This window comes from Gymnoscopelus braueri, assembly GCF_963280865.1.
Source record: "Gymnoscopelus braueri genome assembly, chromosome: 22".
Classification (NCBI taxonomy): Eukaryota; Metazoa; Chordata; class Actinopteri; order Myctophiformes; family Myctophidae; genus Gymnoscopelus; species Gymnoscopelus braueri.
Genome location: NC_137624.1, coordinates 43,041,258 through 43,065,261, shown reverse-complemented (window position 1 = coordinate 43,065,261; position 24,004 = coordinate 43,041,258). Strand labels below are relative to the sequence as shown.

Below are 24,004 nucleotides of genomic sequence, written 5' to 3'. Positions count from 1 at the left end.
GGACTCAGGGGCCTCTTGGGCCTGCACCCCAGTCGGCGGGTCTTGGGCCTGCTCTCCTGCGGTTGGACCCTGGCCTGGCACACCAGTTGCCAGAATCAGAGCCTGCACTCCAGCCGCGAGCTGCTCTTCTGTTGCCCTGCTCCTGCTCTGCACCGCAGAGGCCGGTCTCTGTCCCTGACCCAAGGTGTGTTTCCAGCCCTGTCATTAGCCCCGTCCCCAGCCCTGTCTGTCCCTCATAGCTAGCTAGCCCGCCTTTTCCATTTCCCCAGTCCAACTCAGTTTTTCCTTCTGTCAGCCCTTTCACTCCCTGCATCCCTGGCCCTTTGTTTCCCTCAAACTGCTTCCTCTTCTTAGCCCCCTCTGTTCCCCCCTGTAATGTCCTGCCCTTCAGCAACCTTCTGCCTGTGTGTCTGCTAGTCTGTCGGTTACCGTCTGTCTAGTCCCCGGTCCACCAGTTTCCCTTTCGACCCTTTTACCCGCCTGATGTGTCAAACGCCATGTTTGTCCGCCTGCATGGCTGTCTGTCAGTTGATCTGTCTTGTCTCTCGGTCTGTCTCACCTTAACCTAACCTTATTTTGAACTCTATGTTTCTAACTCACTTCCAGGACTACAAACTAATTCTAAAGATAAGAATCGTACATTCCGATTAACTTTATTTTATTTTTTAGATTGTTATGCTTTATTTCAGATACATGATTAGAACATGCTTAAACATTCAACAATTAAGGTTTATATTTCTACAATTGCTTCAAATTGCTACAAATCTGTGTATCCAGTCATTTTGGGACATAAACAAGAAGTTGAAGGATAAAATCTGATAATAATGATGTACTGTACCATATTCACATCATGTATACCTTATATTACTTTTTCAAATATTTAATGTTTTAACATTTTGGACAAAATAACCAATTTTACATTGAGGTGCCCAGATGTCCCTAGTGCCCACCTATCCTGTTACCCTTACACTCACACAGAGAATAATGGTGTTGTGCACTAATTGGCTGAGCCACCTGGCGGTCCCTCTTTAGAACTATTTTAATAGTTCATATGATAATGATTTTGAATGCAATCAAATTGCTGTACTGCTGCACTTTGGACTTGTGGCATATTGTCAGTTAAAGTTATGTTTCATGGTTCACTACCAACTTAAAATTTCCCTTTTAATATGACAGAATGTTTCACAACCAATGTTGTACTTTTACCTGTGTGACACATGTAATGATATCAAATAAACTTTGCTATCAATTGTGGTTAATATTAAATACATAATCTTGTGTAAAAGGGATAAAGTCCAACTGTGTGTGGACTGTAAATTAATGTACAACAGGGTGAACAAAAAGGCAACGACACATTGATATAAATATATGAAAGACAATTTGTTCAAAACAAACATGTTCTTCCTTTATTTCCATTTTCAGATGTCCAGTGTTTGTGTTATTGAGTCTTCAGCTGTTATGTAGTATAAATGCCTTGTTGTTAATTAATTTAATTTATCTATTTTGTAATCAAATTATTGTTTTAATCGCAAGACTCTTTAGACACACAACTAGATAATGTAGTTTATACAGAGAGGGGATGAGATGGAAACCTGATTGACTTTTTTTGTCACTTTTTGTGTTTATTTTATTAAATATGTTTCCCCATCATGTTTCATATTAAACAGTCTGTTACTACAACGTGAGATTAGACACTTAATTGCAGGATTTATGATTCCTGTTAATGATTGTCCATTTCACATCCTATCTACAGTTGATCAGATCTGGTCTCTCATCATTCTACTTTACTTCTTCTCCTGTCCTTCAACGAGAGGAAGAATCCATTGGTAAGTAAAGACAACAGAAAATAATGAATTAAACAAAATGACTTTTAATCAGAAAACATGTCTGTTTGTAAAACATTATATACAATCATTATTCATCTGTTTCTTGATGGTACTGGACTTTTAAAGTGTTTTGGATCAGATAATGATTGTAAAATCAGACATTCAGGCTGATAAGTATGTATTATCTACTTTACTGTTGCCTTTTTATACTATTATTATACTGTTGTCACTTTTTCTACATAACGGAGCACCTGTCTGCAATCTGCAACTGGTCCTAGACAAGTCCTCTAAGCTTGACACCAGATATGACCTTCTGTACAGACTTCTGGACTTTTATTTCTGAATAGATGCCAGAATTCAAATGAAATGGCAAATATGAAAATTCAATTGAAATAAGATAAATGCTTTTTAATCTTCAGGATGTCAAGGGATATTTGTGACATTATTGAAATGAAAATGCAATATATAATTTAAAATGTATCTCCCAAGTATGCTCATTCTATGATGGATTTCAATTGATAAATAAAAGATCATTTGATTTGAAATGTTCCAAAAATGCCCTGCTAATTAGTGGACAATATTAAAATCCAAATTTTAATAAAAAGAAATGAAATAAAATAAATGCTTTTTAATCTTCTCATAATTAATTTTTTTTTTAAGACAAATTAATATATTATGCAATAACATTTACATCTAATCTTCAGGTGTGCTCATTCTAGCATGGAATTTAAATTATACATAAAAGGTCATTTGATTTAACATTTTCAAAAAATGCCCCGCTAAATAATGGACAATTCTCAAATGAAAAGGCTATTTTGAAAATGTAAATTAAATAAGGCTATTGCCTTTTAATCTTCAGCTTCTGTAATAAACACAATTTGAGACACAAATTAATGTATAATTCTATAGCAATTACATTTCATCTCCAGGTATGCTCATTCTACGACAGAATGAAAAAGCTAAAGAAAATGACATTGCTTTATCATTTACAAATCCTACTATTATTGTGCAGGGTAGGATTTGAAAATGATAAAGCAATGTAATTTTCTTTTGCTTTTTCATTTGGTCATAGAATGAGCACACCTGGAGATGAAATGTAAATGCTATTGAATTATACATTCATTTTTATAGCTTAAGATTAAAAAGCATTAGCCTTATTTAATTTTAATTTTCAAATTAGCATTTTAATTTTAAGATTGTCCACTATTTAGCGGGTCATTTTCTTAAAATTGAAAATCAAATGATCTTATATTTATCGTTTTAATTCCGTCATAGAATGAGCACACCTGTAGATTAAATGTAAACGCTATTGCATTTTACATTTATTTTTGTGTCAAAAAATGTGTTAATTTCCTGAAGATTAAAAAACATTCCTCCTATTTCAATTGAATTTTCGAATGTGCCATTTCATTTGAATTATGGCATCTATTCGCTTCCATAGAAACAAGCCCTTAGGGCTTTTTGTGTGATCCTTTTAGCATTATTGTATAATCGTACCACTGTACTTTTTGCAAACTGTTAATAATACATTAAACCTATCAACCATAAAAGCTGAACCAGAGGTTACCTCCACCATTCTGACTCTGATTCTGGTTCCTATGGCCCATTTACATTCTTGTAGCATTGGGTTTTAAGAAAGTAAGCTTTGTTGTAAACAAAGGACTTTGACATCCACATATACTGTAGCCTCGTCACCTTCTTAAACTAATGGCATATATTTTTTTTTCAGAAAATTAAAATGGCTTTTAATCAGAAGACATGTTTGATCAATAATGGTAATCATCACCATTAATATTGGGAATGTTCTTTATTCCTCTACATCTCTCATTAACGATCTAAGCTCTAATGTGTGTTGCATGCATTGTTTTTTCTTGGTAATTTAATCCAGAACCCTGGTTGGAACTTTGACCACCCCCATCCTCCCCACCTGTGTGTTGATGTGCTGAGGTTCAGTTCAGGTGAGGAAGGCCTCCATTCCCCCACATTACATCATAAACACAACTAGACCTGAGTTCTTTCATGTCTTCCTGATCATTTTTATGACAGAAAATACTCTGGCATAACATGGAGCCATGTTGAAATGTAAACTTAATCTGTTTATTTGAAGTCAATTTATTTTAATCTGTATTCAGATGGAGTTGGGATACAGCTTGTGTGAGTGAAGACTGACCTGGATGACGTTATGGCAGAATCACTGACTACATCACCTGGTGAGTCCAGTCACATGTTACCTCATACATATATAATATATGTGAACTTTCACTGAATCTGTTGACAATTACATTACATTTAATTCAGCCACATCACAAACCTTCTAAACCATTTTTCTCATTTTGCTTTTATTGTTTTGGTTAGATGTTTTGTGTAGTCTGTCTGTAAAGGGACATACAACTGTATTTTGACAGTTGCTTTTATCCCAGTCAGGTCTGGTACTACCAGTCACAGACTAACATTTTGTCTCTGTCGGGTACACATTAATCTGTGTGAGCATCTCAATCTACTTCAGACTTCAACTTTATTATCCTCATGAGGACATTTTCTTGGTCTTTTGCTCCAGATATAAAACATACATAAAATCCACAGTAAAACAACAACAGATTGCACAGTGACTACAGCACACATTCACACATTGGGGTCTGCAACAGGGCATCCGGGACCCCTAGGGGGTCCTCAGAGTTACTACAGGGGGGCCGCCAAATGTGGTTGTGATAGGATATTTAGTTTTTACATTAAAGCAGCACTACAGTATGTAGTTCTGGGTATCAGTGGCCACTTTAGACACAAATAACATGCCAAGGTCTTTATCTGCAAGCATGTCGGGCGAGGACGCGCTGTGATTGGCCAGTCTTCACTTTGACTGACAGTTCATGCCCTGGTGCCTTGGCAAATGTCAGGATGAAACTCATTGTCTCTCCTATACATAATAATACAGTCAAGCCCCTAGCAGGGACCTCCCTGAGTCTAGTTATACAGTCAAGCCCCTAGCAGGGACCCCCTGAGTCTATACATTGTAATACAGTCAAGCCCCTAGCAGGGACCCCCCAGAGTCTATACATTTATAGAAGGATGATTGTTATTGCTTAAACATGTAACTTTATAATTTTTGTGGGACATAATATGCTATATAGTTGTTAAAAAGTTACATAGTGCTGCTTTAACCACTTGAACCTTAGCATCCCTATTCTGAGGGGAACTTTAGCCATAAGCACACAATGCTTCACAGAGTAGATCGTCTTTTTTCGGCAAAGAGGTTTGGTGTAGAGGGAAAAAAGAGCTGACCAAGTACAGAGTGAAAGGTCAGGTTTACTAAGTATTTAGGGTTTAAGTGGTTAAACTTCTGAAAATACATATTAACATGAATCCAACACTGATGACAGTGCTGTTAAATAAGTCTATGAATCTATCTGTGAAATCTATGAAAAAGTATAATCTTTAACACAATTGTATACAATATGTAGTGGGGGTCCCTGCTTCATCTCTCTCGCAGCTAGGGGGTCCTTGGCCTGAAAAATCACAATGAGACCGGAGTAAAACAATAACATCTAATAAAAACAATTAATCACTTAATGGTCAAGTTAGATATAAAGTAACAGTTGATTTACACCTTTACCATGTTTTATAGACTGTTGCAGAATATTATTGAGTTTTGTTGTAGAATGTATAACATTGTGTGGCATGTGTGTGTTTTAACCTTTGATCACCGTTGATCTTTGTAGCAGGCTCTCTATAGTTATCTGATTAATCATTTATCTAAGAGAAGAAATAAAAAAAAAAAAATCTACAGTCATATAGTGAACAGGAAACTAAAACAGAATTATGATGCATTAACTGCAGGTCTGCTATTTATTTGAAAACACAACTGAAGACCTTTCTGTTTGCTGCTGCCTTTGAGTTATTTTTCTCTTTTCTTTTCTCTTCTGCACTGTAACTGTATCTATTGATTTTTACTTATTTTGTTTTAATGCATCCTAATGTCATTTTATTATTGTGTTTCCTCTGCTTGATGTTCTGTGTAAAGCACATTGAATTGCCTTGTTGTTGAAATGTGCTTTACAATTACAACTGCCTTGCCTTGCCTAATGGCCATATACCATACGTAATACATAAATTAACCATCTTCAGTAGTTAATGGAACATTTTAGTAATTATTTTGAGAGAACCTGAAGATTCATATGTGGATCACATTGATAACTCAAGGCAACAGTAAACCCACATTCATGTGATCATGACTAGGCAGGAGGCAATAATACACTCTGCTGTTTCCCATTGTGAATAAAACAAATACTATACAATTAACCTTTTGTGTATTTGGTGAAAAAATGGTGGATGCAAAGAACACCCAGTTTTATTAGCTTTTTCCTCCTTCTTGGGCTCTGCCCGACAATTACATCAATATTCAAACTCACAACTGACAACCAGGCAGCAAGAGGTTCAGGATTTGTTATCAGTACCTCAGTCCATATCCATTCAAATGTGATGACTTGTCTCCACCTAGTGGAATTACATGACACAACATTGGAAAGACAAGTAATGATGGAATTATTTGTCAATGATTTACTAGTGATTACAATGTGTCCATATTGTATGACAGGTAATTGGAAAAGACATATACCATAGAAACTAATATAAATGACATCTATATTAATATAATCATTATATTTTTTTCTATTTTCTATATTGTTACAGAGGGCCACGGTAAGATACCTCTGTGGGGGTATCTTGAACCCTAGCATCCCTATTCTGAGGGGAACTTTAGCCACAAATAGCAGATCTACAAACTCACAATGCCTCGCAGAGCTTGTAGATAGTCTTTTTCTGCAAAGAGTTTTGGTGTGGAGGGAAAAAAGAGCAGACCAAGTACAGAGTGAAAGGTCAGGTTTACGTATTCAATTATTGAGGGTTTAAGTGGTTAAAAATACTGATGGCCGAGAATACACATTAACATGAATCCAACACTGATGTCAATGCTGTCAAACAAGTCTATGAAGCTATCTATGAAATCTTTCAGAAAGGTTAATCTGTAACACAATTTTATACAATATGTAGTGGGGGTCCCTGTCTTATCTATCTCTGCAGCTAGGGGGTCCTTGGCCTGAAAAAAACATTGAAGACCCCTGCATTAAATCACAATAATAAAATAATAATAATATCTAATAAAACCATCACTTAATGGTCAAGTTAGATATAAAGTAACAGTTGATTGACACCTTTATCATGTTTCACAGACTGTTGCAGAATATTATAGAGTTGTGTTGTAGGATAGGTTTGGCTGATGATGTTTCCTGGTCAATGGCTATATTTATATCTGCAGTCTAACATGGTCCTGTATTACATTTACAATCACACAGATAAGACCAATAAAAGACATGGTACTGATGTGTAAAACATTCGTACAATCTCACACTTTACATTAAAATGGTTAAGTTTACATAAAAAGTACATTCCATGCTGCAATGTCCTGTTCATTTAAATGGCACAGTCCCTGAAGTTACATTTAGATTCTACAATAACATTGTGTGGTATATGTGTGTTGTAACCTTTGATCACCGTTGATCTTTGTAGCAGGCCCACTATAGTAATCTGATTTATTATTTATCTAAGATAAGAAATAAAAAAGGTAACACATGTAACTAAAACAAATTATGATGCATTAACAGGTCTGCTGCCACTCTTATCTTTTAAAACACAACTGAAGACCTTTCTGTTTGCCACTGCCTCTGATTTAGTTATTTTTTCTCTTTTCGTTTCTCTTCTGCACTGTAACTGTATCTATTACATTTCTTACTACTTTTGTTTTATGCATCCATTTTATAATTGTGCTTCCTTTGCTTGATGTGCTGTGTAAAGCACATTGAATTGCCTTGTTGTTGAAATGTGCTTTACAAATAATTCAAGGCAACAGTAAACCCACATCATGTGACCATGCCTAGGCTGGCAGCAATAATACACTCTGCCGACTCCCATAGTGAATACAACTAATACTATACAATTAACCTATTGTGGTGAAAAAAGGGTGGAAGCAAAGAACACCCAGTTTTTAGTTTTACCTTACCTTCTTTCTTTGGGCTCCAGTTTAGTTTAGTTTATTAGCACATTGTAATAAAAAATATAAACAATACATATCAATAGAAAACAAGTTACTGTGCAAGAAAAGGAAGAAACCGTCAGGCTTATTTGGAACCCTTTTCTTAATGGAAGAGGTCATTAAATAACATACATTAAAAGTTAAGAACAATGTAAAGAAAACAAGTTTACAAGGGGACCAGCAGTTCAATAAAGAAATATAAACACAAAAACTGCACAAGAGAAGAAAAAGACAGAAAAAATAATTATTAAAAAGTACAGAACTAAATCATTATGGACTACAGTGAGGAAGAAATTAGATATATATTTTTAAAATGTTTCTTAAATATTGGCAAGGATAGTGATGACTTAAGTCTCTAGAGAGCTCTACCCCATTAAATCAATATTCGAAATTACAACTGACAACCATGACAGGCAGTAAGATCTTAAAGTGGTAAAGGTTCAGGTGCCTATACACATGCAGTCATAGCTGAGTGGTTATAGTGAGCCCTTCTGGGCAGCCAGAGCCCTGACTCTTACCCTGAGTGCCGCAAAATGGCTGCTCTGTGCTCCAAGTAGTCATAGGATGGGTAAATACAGAAGACAAATTTGCAAATATACAGTGACAATAAAAACACACCAAGGGGATTGCATTATTATTACACTGTGGGTGTGGGTGTGCGTGTGCGTGTGCGTGCGTGTGTGTGCGTACGTACATAAGATATATATGTCATAGAAACTAATATCAATGACATCCTATATTGATATAATTGTCTCATTACAGATGGCCAGGGTAAGATACCTCTGAAACATCACAGCAGCTATGAGTGGCTACCTCCTCACAGTGAGTAAAACTGAACTGAATCAAACTGTTCTGGTGTTTCATTTGTAAAGACTTGTCATTTTTGCTATTAAAACACACCAATAGGAGTATTTGAATTTACCATTCCTGCTGTATTTTTACAAACTGCTCTAAAGTGGACATTAATTCACCTGTATTTTGCATTGTCAATGTTTATTTAAACTGATAAATCTGAGAGCAGAAGTGTGGCGTGAGTTTGTGACGTCCTGCATACTCATGTTAGGTCCAAATATATATCAGGGAAAAGTCATGAAAGTTTATATTTATTATTATGCTCCTGGCAAGATATGTTGGATGGGCAAATCTGTTCTTAATGTTAAGAACAATTGGTAACCGGAACGGTCGCCCACAAACCTAATCATCTTCATGTTCTTTTCTCTGAACGCTCATCACCATAAATTGGTAAATTAGGGAATAAGGGTTATGCATAGTTTTACTGAAGTTACGTTTAGGAATAAGGTTAGGTTTAAGCATAGTTTTACTGAGGTTAAGTTTAGGAATAAGGTTAGGTTTAAGCATAGTTTTACTGAGGTTAAGTTTAGGAATAAGGTTAGGTTTAGGCATAGTTTTACTGAGGTTAAGTTTAGGAATAAGGTTAGGTTTAGGCATAGTTTTACTGAGGTTAAGGTTAGGTTAGGCATAGTTTTAATGAGGTTAAGTTTAGGAATAAGGTTAGGTTTAGACATAGTTTTACTGAGGTTAAGGTTAGGAATGCCGACCATTCCGAGGTTGCCGGATTTGACCGGGGCGAGTATGTTTGGGAGCGACCGTTCTTGTATTCGAACAATTAGCATCTTTATTTTCATCCTGTAATGTTTCAATGGACTGTTTTTATTTCAGTGTCTGAGCTGAGTGTTGCACAGGGAGGAGCTGTGAGCTCGAGTCCAGTAGGAGCTGCTGGTAAGTGCAGGACAGCATTGTTATGATAATGTGATTAGTACATAATTAATACAAATTATTCTATAACATAATAGTATAATTTTCTAAAGAATCATTTTTTTGGCATCTGGCATGGCTAACCTCCATGTTGTCTGTAAGTTGACCTTTAGGAGTTTGGTCCACTTTTAGTTTAATGTTAAATCTTCCATCCTATTGGGAGTGGAAAACCAACACTTTCTCATCCCAACTCAATACACTGCTTGGTTTGCCATGATACGATTGGGTTATGGCGTCACTTTCAGACGCTGTGAGAATTTGGTAATTGAGATCCTTGGCAGCATGCACAAGAAATATGCTGATTAGCCTTGTAGTTTGCAAGATAAGCACGCGCGCACACACACACACACACACACACACACACACACACACACACACACACACACACACACACACACACACACACACACACACACACACACACACACACACACACACACACATTTTAACCATTTATTTATGTCCACATAAAGGATAATACATACAGGGACACAAGTATTATAGGTGCAGTAGGGTTACATTCACAAAATCATGGCATATGTTTTCATGATACAATAGGCATGTCACTCAGTACTCTACGGGTATAAGTAACAGCGTCTCCGCCATATATGGCGACTGCCAATTATAGCAGAGATAGCACAATACTTTGCCAGCCTTTTTGCCTCCTTTTTGGGCATCCTAAGTTGTTGAAGCCCTCTAACAACTAGTCTGTGGGTATGTCCCAGGCTGCCGAATATAAAAACAAATAGTCTGCACCTATAACCTAGCTCTGAGATGGTATGTAGGAGTGGTTGGTATTTAATGACCTTGGTCATAAAGGCCTCCTCTAGGCTAAGGTCAAAGGTGCATGCTATCTCTAACACAGACACTTCCCTGGACTCTTCATTCACCACAACAACATCTGGTGTATTAGCTGTCAAAGATGTAAAGATGTCTGGGTTATCACAGAGATGGAACATGGATGAAATGACACGGGAATGTTTGTACATTCTCACTGTAGATGCATGATATTTTGATATGTCCTTCGCTATGAGCTCCACTATTCTATCGTGACGTGCTATGTACATCCCTTTGTATGCATAACAGCCATTCAAGATGTGCGACAATGTTTCAGTGATCTGTTCTGTGGTGTGGTGCATGCAATGAGGAACCTGAGTGCTGGGGAACCAGATGGATAGGTTGAGTCTGGTGGGAAGGACTTGTAGTCTGGCTTTTATAGTGAATGTGATGATGTCCTCATTGAGTGCAGTGTTCTTAAGGAATGAGTGTGAAACAGAGTGATCAGCATAGGGAAGACATGCAAGTTTCCCTTGTAGTTTTAGTCCAGTCCAGTGTTGTTGTTGTTGATGTTGGTGTAGATCCATGAGGACTCGTCTGGCACCTGCAGCTGTTAGCAGGTGACTGTGACCAGCAAAGGTGACTGTTGCCCTGACCTGGATATGGGGGTCAGTTATAATGTCCTCTGAGACCCTCACAGTCCCAGAGTCAGACCGCACCCACTCTAAGGACACTCCAGTGCGGGTACAGAGGTCGTTCAGATCTGGCCAATCTGACCAGACCCCAAAACCAGTGGAACGGGTGTCAAGTTTCCCACTGGGTTTCCTCTTAAATCCAAGAAAGTGTGGCTCTGACTCACTGGCCAGTGGGACCTTACGCCTCCTTAGGTCCAGAAACAGGGAGGATCGAGCCAGCTCCCTAACATCCTTGTCGTCGTTGTTCAGCATTTTGAGGAGGTGGGACATCCTCATGCTGGTGTAGATCCATTCCACATTTGGCACCCCGAGCCCTCCCTCCCACTGTGGATGATGGATGATGTCACGGGTGCTGTGTGAGTTGAGTCCAAACCATTTTCGCACCAGGCTCACTGTTTTGTTATTCATCTCACACAGTACTTTCTGTTGAATGTGGACATTGGAGAACAGGTGTTGGATTTTAGAGAGCGCCACCTGTCTGACAGCTTCCAACTTCATAGTCAGAGGCAGTGGACATCTGTCAATCAGGTCCAGCCGAGATGTAAAATCAGACAGGATGTTGTTGACCTGCTCCTTCCATTCTCCTGCAATGTTGATTTTATGTCCAAGGTAGTTGTATATCTCATGGAGAGCGTATACACGCAGGGGTTCCGATGCTATGGTGAACACTGGGGGTGAGTCAGTTCTTGAATGGTACCACCTGTTCCCTCCACTCCTCCTCTCATACAAGACAGCACATTTTGTGTTCTTAACCTCTAGGCCTGACCATTCTAAAAAAAGGTCTGTCCTAGAGAGCATGTTCTTTATTGTGCTCTCTTCCCTAGAGGCTAATAAAATATCATCCGCATAGCCCTGTACCGGGTTGGGGGAGATTACACCATGGGGGACACACAGACACATCCACTTTATCCACTGATTGGTGGCAATTATAAAATTAACTGCGCTCCATGGACAGCCAGTTTTAATGCCTATCTGTAGAGGTGTTGGCTGGGTTCGCTCTTTTCCACAGATTACATGTATAAAGGAGCCCTTGTACACATTTTTCACAATATCAATAGATATCTGGGGCAGCTGTATTTCCTCCAGTGATTTAATCATGACATTGTGACTTAATGTCCCAAAAGCATCTCTGAAGTCAAGGAACACACAGTACAGTTTACAAGACTCATGCTTAAAGTCATCTATCCCCGTTTTAAGGCTAAAAACATGTTCGTTCATACCCTGCCTGTTGATATAAGCCTTCTGCTTGGTGGACAAGATGTTAGCATCCACCAGCCATGGGAGGACTCTGGCAAGTATACACTTCATGAATACCTTGTAGATGGTAGGCAGGAGAGATATATCTCTCCATGATGTTAAATCCTCTGGGATATTGTCCTTTTTGGGGATACGGTGGATTAATGCTCCCTTCCATGTATCTGGTACTCTTCTGTTTTCCAGACAGACATTAAAGATTGGTGTTAAAATCTGACATGACTGCGTGGTTTTAAGGGTCTCGTATGTCACCCCATCTATGCCACTGGCTTTACAGTTAGGGAGGCCATGTAAAACAGCCTGTACCTCTTCAACTGTAAAGTGCTCTGTGTTAGGGAGGAATGTAGGTTCAGGTGGTGGCACATCCCTGTGCCAAGGGGGTGGTGGGAGATCACCATTATGCCCGTGATTTTTACATTTATTGTCATAAAATGACTGTATGACTGCAATGTCACTGGGGCTGGGGGGCGGGTTGGGGTACTCACTGTTGTTCAAGATCACCTGGATCGCCTTTGATCTCCTGTTCTGCCAGAGCTCAGCCAGTTTGTCCCTGGTGCACAGCTGGAGGCGGATCCAGTCAGCTGTTGTTGTAGCTGTCAAAGTTTCGGGATATGGATACAACCGTGGGAACTTCTTAAGAACTCTTGCCACGTATTTCAGAAGTTTTATTCCAAAAGCTGTACCACTGTGGCTCTGAGCTGTGAATGCTCCGTTCTTGAAGAATATTCCATTGAGAATTGTAGCGAGTTTAATCCACTTTCGCGGATCGCCAGAGGAAACAAAGTTCCTCGTCTCGCATGGCCGCTTGGTGTTCAAGCTGTCCCTGTAGTTGTTCTCTTGGGCCTGGAAATCCACCCATTGCTGTTCCGACAGTGGACGGACATACCACTGGAATGTAGCCGGGTCTAAGGCCTCTCTCCCCAGTAAATGTTCACGGGGGGAGGCCGCGGCTGTTGGTAGATTCTACCGGTGAGCAGTGCCTCCTTGTATACAAGTTTGATCGTCGCGATCAAGCACATAATCCATATAAGTTGCAAATGCATCTCGATTCTGCACCTACTACATTAACGGTGGTAGTTACAACGGGTGTGGTTGTTATGTTATAAGAATAACATTGGAGTTTCGCTGGTGCTTCACCTCCGTGCTGCTGCTGCACACACACACACACACACACACACACACACACACACACACACACACACACACACACACACACACACACACACACACAAATCTCCTGGTGGAGATTAAAGAATTTCCCTGTGGGTTTGTAATCCACTGAATCAACATTAATTGGTGTCTATAAATGATAACAATGATTTTTATACTAATATGTCTCTAGTCCATATATAATATATATATGAGTATATACATATATTTATACATTTATTTGCTGCATGGATTGTATTAAATGAGCGTTTGTTGAAAATTATGAAGATTATATATCTTTTTAAACTCTTGTTTCTTTTAGCTTCTGGACTCAGGATTGTGCTTCTTGGGAAAAACAAAGAAAAAAAGACAGCGCTTTCTAACTTAATTACAGGGAAACGTGGTTCTTACAAACCTTCCTTCTTTCAAAACAAGCACGTTGAGGTGGAAGAAAGGGAGTGGCAGGGACAGTCTGTCACTGTAGTGAAAACCTCAGACCTCTTCAGTCAGTCTGTTGGATCGGTTAGACAGGAAATGGAGAAGTGTGCATCTCTTTGTTCACCTGGACCCAATGTGATCCTAATGTTATTGAAGCCTTCTGAATTCAGCCAGGGAGACAGACACACACTGAACTTCATCCTGCAATTGTTTCAACCAGAGGCCTTTAACCACACAATGCTCATCACAACACAAAAGGAAGCAAACATCTCTGTAGATCAGATCATTGGAAACATTGGAGGAAGACATTACAGGATGACTGAAGACGACCGTTCATCACTGATGGAGAAGATTGAGAACATTGTGAGTGACAACAGAGGAAGACACCTCACCTACGTGAGACCAAAGTCCAACCCTCCTCTGAACCTGGTGCTGTGTGGCAGAAGAGGAGCTAGGAAGATTTCTGCAAGCAAAGCAATTCTGGGTCAGACCCAGTACAACCCAGAGTCTAGTTCTTCTACAGAGTGTCTAAAGAGACAGGCAGAGGTGTGTGGGTACTGGGTGACCCTGGTGGACCTGCCTGCCTTTTATGAAACACCTAAGGAGGCAGTGATTCACAACGCTTTCAGATCTGTCTCTCTCTGTGATCCTGAGGGGGTTCATGCCTTTGTGCTGGTCGTGTCTGCGGGTTCCCTTACCGATGAAGATAAGAGAGAGTTACAGCGCATGCAGGATGTATTCAGCTCTCAAGTAAATGACTTCACCATGGTTCTGTTGACTACATATACAGATCCATCCGCTCCAGCCGCTGCCAACTTTGTAGGTGAAGACACAGACATGCAGGAGTTGTGTCAGAGCTGTGGAGGCCGATACATTGTCTTCAACATTAAGGACAGCAAACAAGTTCCTGAAGTGTTGAATGCTGTAATAAAGATGAGACCTCTTGAGGGGAAACCACTCTGCTTCACAAGAGAAATGTTTATCAAGGCCCAGATTGAAAACAATATACAACTGAAAGAACACAACGCCAGGCTGCATGCTGAACTTCAGGAGCTGAAAGGTATTCCAGGTGATGATGACAGTCAGAGCAGTGATTGCCTCAGGATAGTGCTGATTGGGAAGACCGGTGGTGGGAAGAGCTCTTCAGGAAACACAATTCTGGGCGAGAAGAGATTTAATTCCAAACCCAGCCAAACTTCTGTCACACAGCGTTGTCAGAAAGAACAGGGAGAGGTAGACGGCCGTCCTGTTGTTGTAGTTGATACACCAGGTTTGTTTGATACAAGTCTTTCCAATGAAGCTGTTCAACAGGAGATGATACAATGCATCAATTTGGTGGCCCCGGGGCCTCATGTGTTTGTGTTGGTGTTACAAATTGGCCGGCTCACACCAGAGGACAGAGAGTGTTTGAAAATACTCCAGACTGCCTTCGGAAAGAATTCCAAAAGGTTTACCATCATTCTTTTCAGAGGAGGAGACACATTGGAGCGTGACAAACAGTCCATTGACGACTACATCAATGGTTGTGATGATTCATTTAAGAAGCTGATTGCTGAGTGTGGAGGAAGATATCACATCTTCAACAACCGTGATAAAAACAACCGTAAACAAGTCAGTGATCTGCTGATGAAGGTTGAGAGGATGATGAAGGAAAATGGTGGGGGTTGCTACACCACAGAGATGTTCGAGGAGGCAGAAGCAGCCATTCAAAAACAAGTGTTGAAGATTCTAAAAGAGAAGGAAGATGATATGAAGAGAGAAATGGAGGCCCTGACAAACAAATATGAGGAAAAAATCCAAGCAATGACAAGAAAGATTGAAGAGCCGAATGATGAAATTAGAAAGGAGAGTGAACAAAGAGAGAAACAACTGAAAGAAAAGGAGGATTGTGCACTTAAGAAAGTGCATGAGGAAAGAGATAAAGAAGAAGAAAAAAGAAAAGAGGAGGAAACAAAAAGACAGGAAGAGGATGAAATGAAACAAAGGGAGTGGAAAGAAAAAGATGAGGCCTTGGAGAAAGAGAGAAAAATAGCAACCGAAGAAACAGAGAGAATGTTGGAAAATGAGAGAGAAGAAATGAAAAAACAACAGGAAGCTTGGGAGAACAAAAGAAAAGAATGGTGGAATAAAAGACGCCAGGACGATGAAGAGAGAAGAAAAGTCGAACAGAAGAAAATGGAAAAGCTTCGGGAAGAATTTAATCAGGAAAGAGAAAAACTTGAGAACAAAAGAAGAGAAGAGGATGAAATCAGACGAGAAGAAGAAGAAGAGGAACGGAAGAAAATTGAGAAAGAATATCAGGAAAAACTGAAGACCATGGAGAAGAAATACAAGAATGAGGCCAGAAAACAAGCTGAAGAATTCAATGAATTCACAGAAAAACACACCAAGGACATGGAAGTTCTCAGAGCGAGACAAGGAGCTGAAATTGATAAGCTGAAACTGAAAAGAGCTTCAGAAATGGAAGAGAGCGAAGAAAAATATGATCTTTTAGAAGAACTTTTAACCAAAGACATGGGTGAATTGAAGAAAGAACTTGAAAAGAAAACAGAACAACTGAACGAAATGAAAAAAGAGAAGCTTGCCGCGCTAAAGAAGCATGGAAAATGCAAGGCCAGCTGAGAGCATTGTCATGATGTAAGAATTTAAAAAGCACTTTGGATTTTACTATATTGTCTCTGTTGGGTGTAAACCTCATTGATTGATTGATTGATTGATTGAAATTTTTATTAGGCAAAAGAATGTAAAACAACACAGTTACATTTATAATGCTTTTGTCTAAAAGGTCCGGCCAAAAAAGTCCTTGCGGACTTGTTTCCGTTGGGGTCCTTGATCCTCATATGTCCAAAACCGTTACTTTTCAGTATTTAAATTCAAAAATAGCAAAAAAAAAAAGCAGATCTACAAGCTCATGCTTCGCTTCACGCCACGTTACAAGCTTGTGGATCTTCTACTTTTGATGCTTTTGTGTGACGCTGTAGTATGATCATATAGGGCATTAATTTACGTAAAAACACAAAAGGTTAGGATAGGGAGATGAGAGGTTTCTGCCCGACAGCAACGATATTCATCGGTCAATCACATGATTTGAATATGAATCTTTCACACAGAGATTCAACAAATTCAAGATTCAAGAGGCTTTTATTTGTCACTCACTGATAGTTACAAGCAGTGAAATGTTGGTGTGGCAAGACCACAAGATTTCTGAAAACTACAATATACACAAAATAATAATGATAATACTGGATGTAATAAAAAAAACAGAAAAAATAACAAATTGGCAATAGTAAGTACAGTATAGATATTATTTAGAATTATGGTGTACGCTTATACTGTATAATGTGCCTTATTGCATGTAACAGTATGAACCAAACCTACAAGGGAATATTCAAGGTTCAAGGTTCAGGTTCAAGGTGTTTTGTTTTGATGATTGTTGTTTCTGTGTGAATGTTTTGTCTCTTTCAGCAAGCCCCAGGCTTTGAGACGCCTCACACGGTTGCCATTCATTCCACATCGTCACAGACAGTCCATTACTGGGGTGTTGTTTGTCCTTCATAATCCTCTTTGCCCTGCTCAAGCACCTGCTGTTGTATGCGTCCTGCATATGACAGCATCCTGCAAGCATAACTAGTAAAGCTTTGTATTGAACCTGTATAATTATGTTGTTAACTAGTAAAAGTTGTATTGTTTGTTAAACTAATTGGTTAAAGATTTGTATTGATCCTGTTAAACTGTCTTGTGAAAAGCCTTGTATTGATTATGTAAAACTATCTAGTTAACTAGTAAAGCTTTGTATTGATTATGTAAAACTACCTTGTTAAAGGAGAATTTTGGACTAAAGTTTTCTTACCTTTTCTATGACGTTATGATATCTTAGGATGAATGGTACAGTAGAAAATTTTCATAACTCCACCCCTGAGCCGCCACAGCTTAAAAGGTGCGCGGATAGGCCTTAGGTTAGATCACATATTTTAATTTTTTTTTTTTTTTTTTTTTTTGTGAGATCTGACGTTCATAGTGACAGAACACTGTCCCAAAAAAAAAACAGAAGTCTCGCTAAACGAGATTGAAATCTCGAGATTTCAATCTCGTCTAGCGAGACTTCTGTTTTTTTTTTTTTTTTTTTTTGGGTTGCATAATGTTCTGTCACTATGAACGTCAGATCTCACCATTTTTTTTTTTTTTAAAAGCTATTAAAATATGTGATCTAACCTAAGGCCTATCCGCGCACCTTTTAAGCTGTGGCGGCTCAGGGGTGGAGTTATGACATTTTTCTACTGTACCATTCATCCTAAGATATCATAACGTCATAGAAAAGGTAAGAAAACTTTAGTCCAAAATTCTCCTTTAACTGGTAAAACTTTGTACTGATCCCGTACTGATGAACTGTCTTGTGAAAAGCTCTGTATTGATCCTGTAAACTATCTGGTTATTAACTAGTAAAGCTTTGTACTGAACCTGTAGTGAGTGTTACTTCTTTCCTGCAGCACAAGCAGTTAAACTATAACGTTATATTTTGTCCTATAGTGATGACAACATGTCACACTATTTTTCAATGTGTTCACTGTTCAAAGACATTTCTCTCATACAGCCTGTCACTCTGGTTGCACCGTAATGATGTAATAACGGTCCTTTATTATATGCCTGCCTGCCCACCATTACCCTGAACCATTTCATACACGTTCACAACCCCAAAGCCTCATCAGAATGATCTGGACAGACAAAAAGATGGAGCGCAGAAGGACATGCCTCCTGGTGGAGATGTGCGCTCTACAGAGCACCCCTTTCTAGTTGACATACTGCAATGGTTCCTAAACTTGAGGTCGGGACCCCCAGGGGGGGCTCTACAAATGATTTTGGGGGTCCCCAGATGATTTGCTTAATGTGTAACATTGTTTTCTCACTCAGAAACAGTAAACAAACCAAAATACAGTATAAGTGTATACAGGGTATCTGCAAGACTTTTAATACCTTTAAAAATATATATAATGATATCATAAAAAAGCTTGTAGTTAGGATATTTTCACAACATTTATTTATGGGACTGAGTTGAACTAAATGTAATGCCTCAACAGTGCTTGTCAGTTCAAATATGATTATTTTGGCCTTTGGGGGGTCACATCCTGAAAGGTTTGGGAACTGTTGACATATTGGACTGATGTCAGCATTAATGAACTGTCATAACGTTGCCACTTAGGTATATCATAGTATAACTGGAGAGGATCTGAGATCTCCACCTACTGAATCGTATGAGAACATTTAAATCAAATTTAGAGGCCCAGAACTGGACGGAAACTATTCAGAAATATAAAAACAAATCGCTTTGCAGAATTAATGCCTAGACTTTAGGGTGGTCTTTCATAATGGGAAAGTATCAGGGATGGTTTTCAAAGCAGTAGATGTAGGTTAGTACTAGTTCTCGCCACTGTTCTAGCCCATACATTGCATTTAGATGTCACCAAATGTATCAGCATCATCTGGCTACACACAAGGCAAGGCATAACCCATTTGTTGTCATTTGATGTCATGACTCAAAGTCTACATAGTATTTAAGTGATGACATATGTATCAGTGAAACATGCTGCTACTGTATATGACCAACCCGATCTCCAGAGAACTAGTATACATTGCACGGATCCAGTGCACTTCATTCCGTGGATAGTCGCCTAGAAACCCCAAAATTCCGTGCATATGTACATCTCTCCCTTTGTGACAAAACCATTTCGGAGGCGCGCAGTCTCAAGGGAATTGTCGCCACGTAAGGGGCCACCGAGCGAGCTAAAGCGAGCGAGTTGCCGTCCCGAACGTTGCGACATTCCCTTGTGCCTACTCAGCGCCGTTTGAGTTATGTACCGATAGGCACAGAATCGTACATTTTGTTGTGGGGACTGCTCTGCTTCCGGGTTTTTCCGGGTTGCGACTGGTTACGCCCACCGTGGGACTCGCCGTACATATGCACGCAATTTCGGGGTTTCTAGGCGACTATCCACGGAATGAAGTGCACTGGATCCGTGCAATGTATACTAGTTCTCTGGAGATCAGGCTGATATGACACTGTGATAGCTGTATCCCTCCTTCTTCTCCTCTAGGGGGTGCTGTAATGCTGCCTGAGCAATGGGCAGGATGCATCCTTTGCATTCTTAGTTTTTTGTTGTTTATAGATTTGTGAAAAACCATTTGAAATAATAATGAAAAGCAAAAGTAGGATATGCAAAAAAAAGGGGATATTTACCTATACTACACTTCTGTATACACGTCTGCTGTGTGCCTCGGTAAGTAACCTGCTGATGTATGTTAGTATCCTGTCTGAACCCCTGCCTGTGTTTATCTCCTGAATGTCACCTATAGTACTCTGTCCTGCATGTTCTGATCAGTGGTGGACAAAGTACTCAACCCCAGTACTTTAGTCAAAGTATAGATACTCCTAGATACTCCATGTCCACTACAAGTGAAAGTTGCATGCTTTAAAGAAAACGTACGTATTCAGGTACAAAATACAAAGTATATTTTCTTTTTGATATCAATGCAGTGTAAATAGCAGATCTAAAAGCTCACAAGGCTTGTTGTGAGCTTGTAGATCTATGCTAAGCCCACATAAGTTGGCACATGTGGGAAAATGTACTGTAGGAGTATGTTAGGTTGTGATTGGTGGAGAGATGGTTCTATTCTCTTCTTTGGCCAATAAGCCTTTTTCACAGCAGCCATTTTGATATACATTGTTACTTAACAGGTGTTACCAACGCTATTGACCCCGGAGTCCCAAATGTAGGCATGTAATTCATTATAGACTAATAATAATAAAAAAAACATTTTCTAAATGATGAGGGAGATTTAGACGCTGTCATAACACAGTTGTTAGGTCAGTGTGAGAACAACGGTCCTCCTCCAGCAGAAACAGAAACAACCCTCCTCTCTCCCAACTCTCCTCGACATCTCCAAGGCCATGGAGGTCTTGGACGAGGCGGTCCGACAGCTGCCTTGTAACCACTCAGACTGTATGGTGCCCTGGCTGGGAATGCATGACACATGTCCAGTATGCAGGAAGGGCTTGAATGGAGAAGACGACAGTAATCAGCATCCATCAGAGCCCACCCGTTCCACTGGCCCCCGAACACAGAACGAGAGAATGACCAGCATGATTCCATTTTGAGGCCTTACTCCCCTTCCTTATACTGTATCCTCTGTGGGACATATCCTTTCAGTTGTATCCTTTCAGATAAAACGCGAACCCAAGATGCCTTAACCACATGAACCCTAGCGTCCATATTCTGGACAAGGCAATAATAGGCGAAACATTTGTGAAAAATAGGCAAACATTTGTAGTGCCCCAGACAAGACCCAGCCACAACAGCTCTGGCAATCAAGCTCAGCTCTATTGGCACTGTAGGTTGTGCGTAATATCTCTTTTTGGTTCAATATTCATGAACCCCACAGAAAGAGAAAAACAAAACCATTGAAAGAAACAACCTAAAATCCTAACAAATATCAAACCATAAAAGCCCAAATTAAAGTGCATCACTAAACTGTAGCTTTTGCCATAACAGTTTTTTTCACACTGTTTTTAAGACAGTTTAGATTGAGACTGCCTAACACACAGAGATATCAAAGTGCATACGTCATATATCATGTGCATATGTCATGTCATATATCACTTCATATGAATATGTCATTATGCATAAGTCATATGCATATCTTATGCTTATGTCATATCACGTCATGTCATTATGCATATGTCATGTCATATGCCTATGCCATAATCATATTTCATATATGTCATATGCATATGCCAAATGCCACATTTATATATTTCATATGCAGACATAATTCACACGTTAAAGCTATTTCCTTCAGTCTTGTGTTACATTTCCTGTACAACGTATTGCCAGCTGAGCGAGCGGAAATGCCGTTAGACGAGACGCCCCTGTTTGAGCCCGCTCTGCTCCAGGAGCTGGACTGGAGCGGCCCCTCCCTCCCCTCCTTCTCCCCGCCCGTCTCCCCCTCGGACCCGGGCCCGGGCCTGCTGCTCAGGCCCCTCTGCACCGCCGACCTCTACCGGGGCTTCTTCAAGGTCCTGTCCCAGCTCACCCGGGCGGGCGACGTCACGCCGGACCAGTTCATGGACAGCTTCGAGCGCATGAGGAAGACGGGGGACTACTACGTCGTCGTGGTGGAGGACTCCAACCTCGGGCAGATCGTGGCCACGGCCACCCTGGTCACGGAGCACAAATTCATCCGCTCCTGCGCCAAGAGAGGCCGGGTGGAGGAGGTGGTGGTCAGTGATGTCTGGAGAGGGAAGCAGCTGGGGAAACTGCTGGTGTCGACCCTCACTCTCCTCGGCCGGAAGCTGGGTTGTTACAAGGTCACGCTGGAGTGTGCCCCCGACAACGTGGCGTTCTACCAAAAGGTCGGCTACGCCGCCTCGGACGAGACCTACATGCAGTGTCGCTTCCACGACTGAGGAGGTGTTTGTTGAGCACTTTAGAACTTCACTTAGAAAGCCCTGTTTTATAGTAGGCTGTCGCTCGAGCCTGAGTTTTCATTTTGTTTTCGCTCCATTATAAAGTCTGAAATGCAGCCGTTTTCTGAGATAGGGGCATGGCGATTGGTTCATACTGGATCATCTCCGTCCCCATTGGGCCGATTAGATTTTAAACAGAGAAAACCCCGCCTTCCACAGCGTCACCACCAGACCCTGAATGCAGCGATTCAGGGGCTGGAGCCAGGCTACTGTTTTCGGGCTATGATCCCCGATAAACCCTTTGAGATCACGACTGGCTTTTTTTTTTTTTTTTACAACTTTATTTATGGTATTTTCAGTTTTAAGGACATACAACCCCACATATACCCCACCCTCCCTGGTTCCCTCACAAAAATAAAATTACAACAATAAAACAACATTTATAAATGGGGGAGAAAAAAAAATAAAATACGAGAGCAGTAAATAATTGAAGTTCGAGTTGAGAACAATAGACAAAAAATAAATAAAATTGAAATTAAAAGGAAAAGTTCTTAATAAGCTTAAGGGGGTTTAGCATAACCAGACCAGACAGTTAGCAATGCATTTGGCAAATATAGGGTACCACGCATCCAAGTACAGTTAGAGAAGCGACCAGCATTTCTAGAAACCACAGTAAACAGGAACAAAATGAAAACACTTATTGAGTCAAAATACAGTATCACTTTCAGTAGTTGTAGGAAAAGACAGAGTAAGGGTGAACTCAATAAAAGGGGACCAGGCCTTTATGAATTTTCGGCGAGACTTGTATCTGTTGTACCTGAGCTTTTCTAATGGTATAAAGGACAGCACATCCTTGACCCAACTCGTAAATGTTGGAGGTTTATCTGATTTCCAATTGCGGAGAATAAGCCTCCGAGCTATAAGTGAAGAGAATGCTATGAAGTTGGCCTGAGGAGAGGTAATTGGTACATCATCATTGGGAACTCCAAATATAGCAGTTATTGGATTGGGCTCAATTATAATATGACAAATGGTTGAGAAGGCATTAAAGATATTATTCCAAAACTGAGTCAAGGATGTGCATCCCCAGAACATATGGCCAACAGTGGCTGGTTCCAGATTACATCTAATACAGGTAGAATCTATATCAGGATAAATTTTGGACAGTTTTTCTCTCGAGAAATGCAAACGATGAAGTATTTTAAATTGGATCAAGCAGTGTCTGAGACACAGGGAGGTGGTATTAATGCGTCTCAAAGAGCGCTCCCAGATATCCTCATCCAGCTCAATACCTAGGTCCTGTTCCCAGGCTAGTTTTGTTCTGTCCAAGAGAGGCGGTTTAATCTCCTGTATGGCCTTATATATATTAGATACGCTTCCTTTGGTGTATGGGTCCCAATCTAGTATGGTGTCTAGTATACTCTTATCTGGCATTGTCGGAAATGGAAAATGTTCCCTAGCAAAACTACGTACTTGGAGGTATCTAAAAAAGTGAGATTTTGGTAACTCGTGGTCCTGTTGAAGGATTTCAAAAGAGGCAAATGTA

The 24,004-nt window shown here is 39.9% G+C and overlaps 2 protein-coding genes and 1 long non-coding RNA gene across 3 annotated transcripts; all 3 read left to right on the top strand.

The window, feature by feature from the left end:
- Positions 1-1,755: 1,755 nt before the first annotated feature.
- Positions 1,756-4,011, top strand: LOC308078362. Its single transcript, XR_013932504.1, has 3 exons — positions 1,756-1,826; positions 3,715-3,784; positions 3,959-4,011. It is a non-coding gene; the product is annotated as an uncharacterized lncRNA (long non-coding RNA).
- A 10,304-nt stretch (positions 4,012-14,315) lies between these two features.
- Positions 14,316-16,622, top strand: LOC308079053 (GTPase IMAP family member 8-like; the record flags this gene model as incomplete). The annotated part of the gene is made up of 1 exon (XM_080420389.1): positions 14,316-16,622. One exon carries the CDS (start codon positions 14,316-14,318, stop codon positions 16,620-16,622), a length of 2,307 nt encoding a protein of 768 aa, XP_080276515.1.
- A 5,278-nt stretch (positions 16,623-21,900) lies between these two features.
- On the top strand, positions 21,901-22,458 carry LOC308078442 (glucosamine 6-phosphate N-acetyltransferase-like; the record flags this gene model as incomplete). Its single annotated transcript, XM_080419605.1, has 1 exon — positions 21,901-22,458. The coding sequence occupies one exon, from the start codon at positions 21,901-21,903 to the stop codon at positions 22,456-22,458; it is 558 nt and encodes a 185-aa protein (XP_080275731.1).
- Between the last annotated feature and the right edge of the window lie 1,546 nt (positions 22,459-24,004).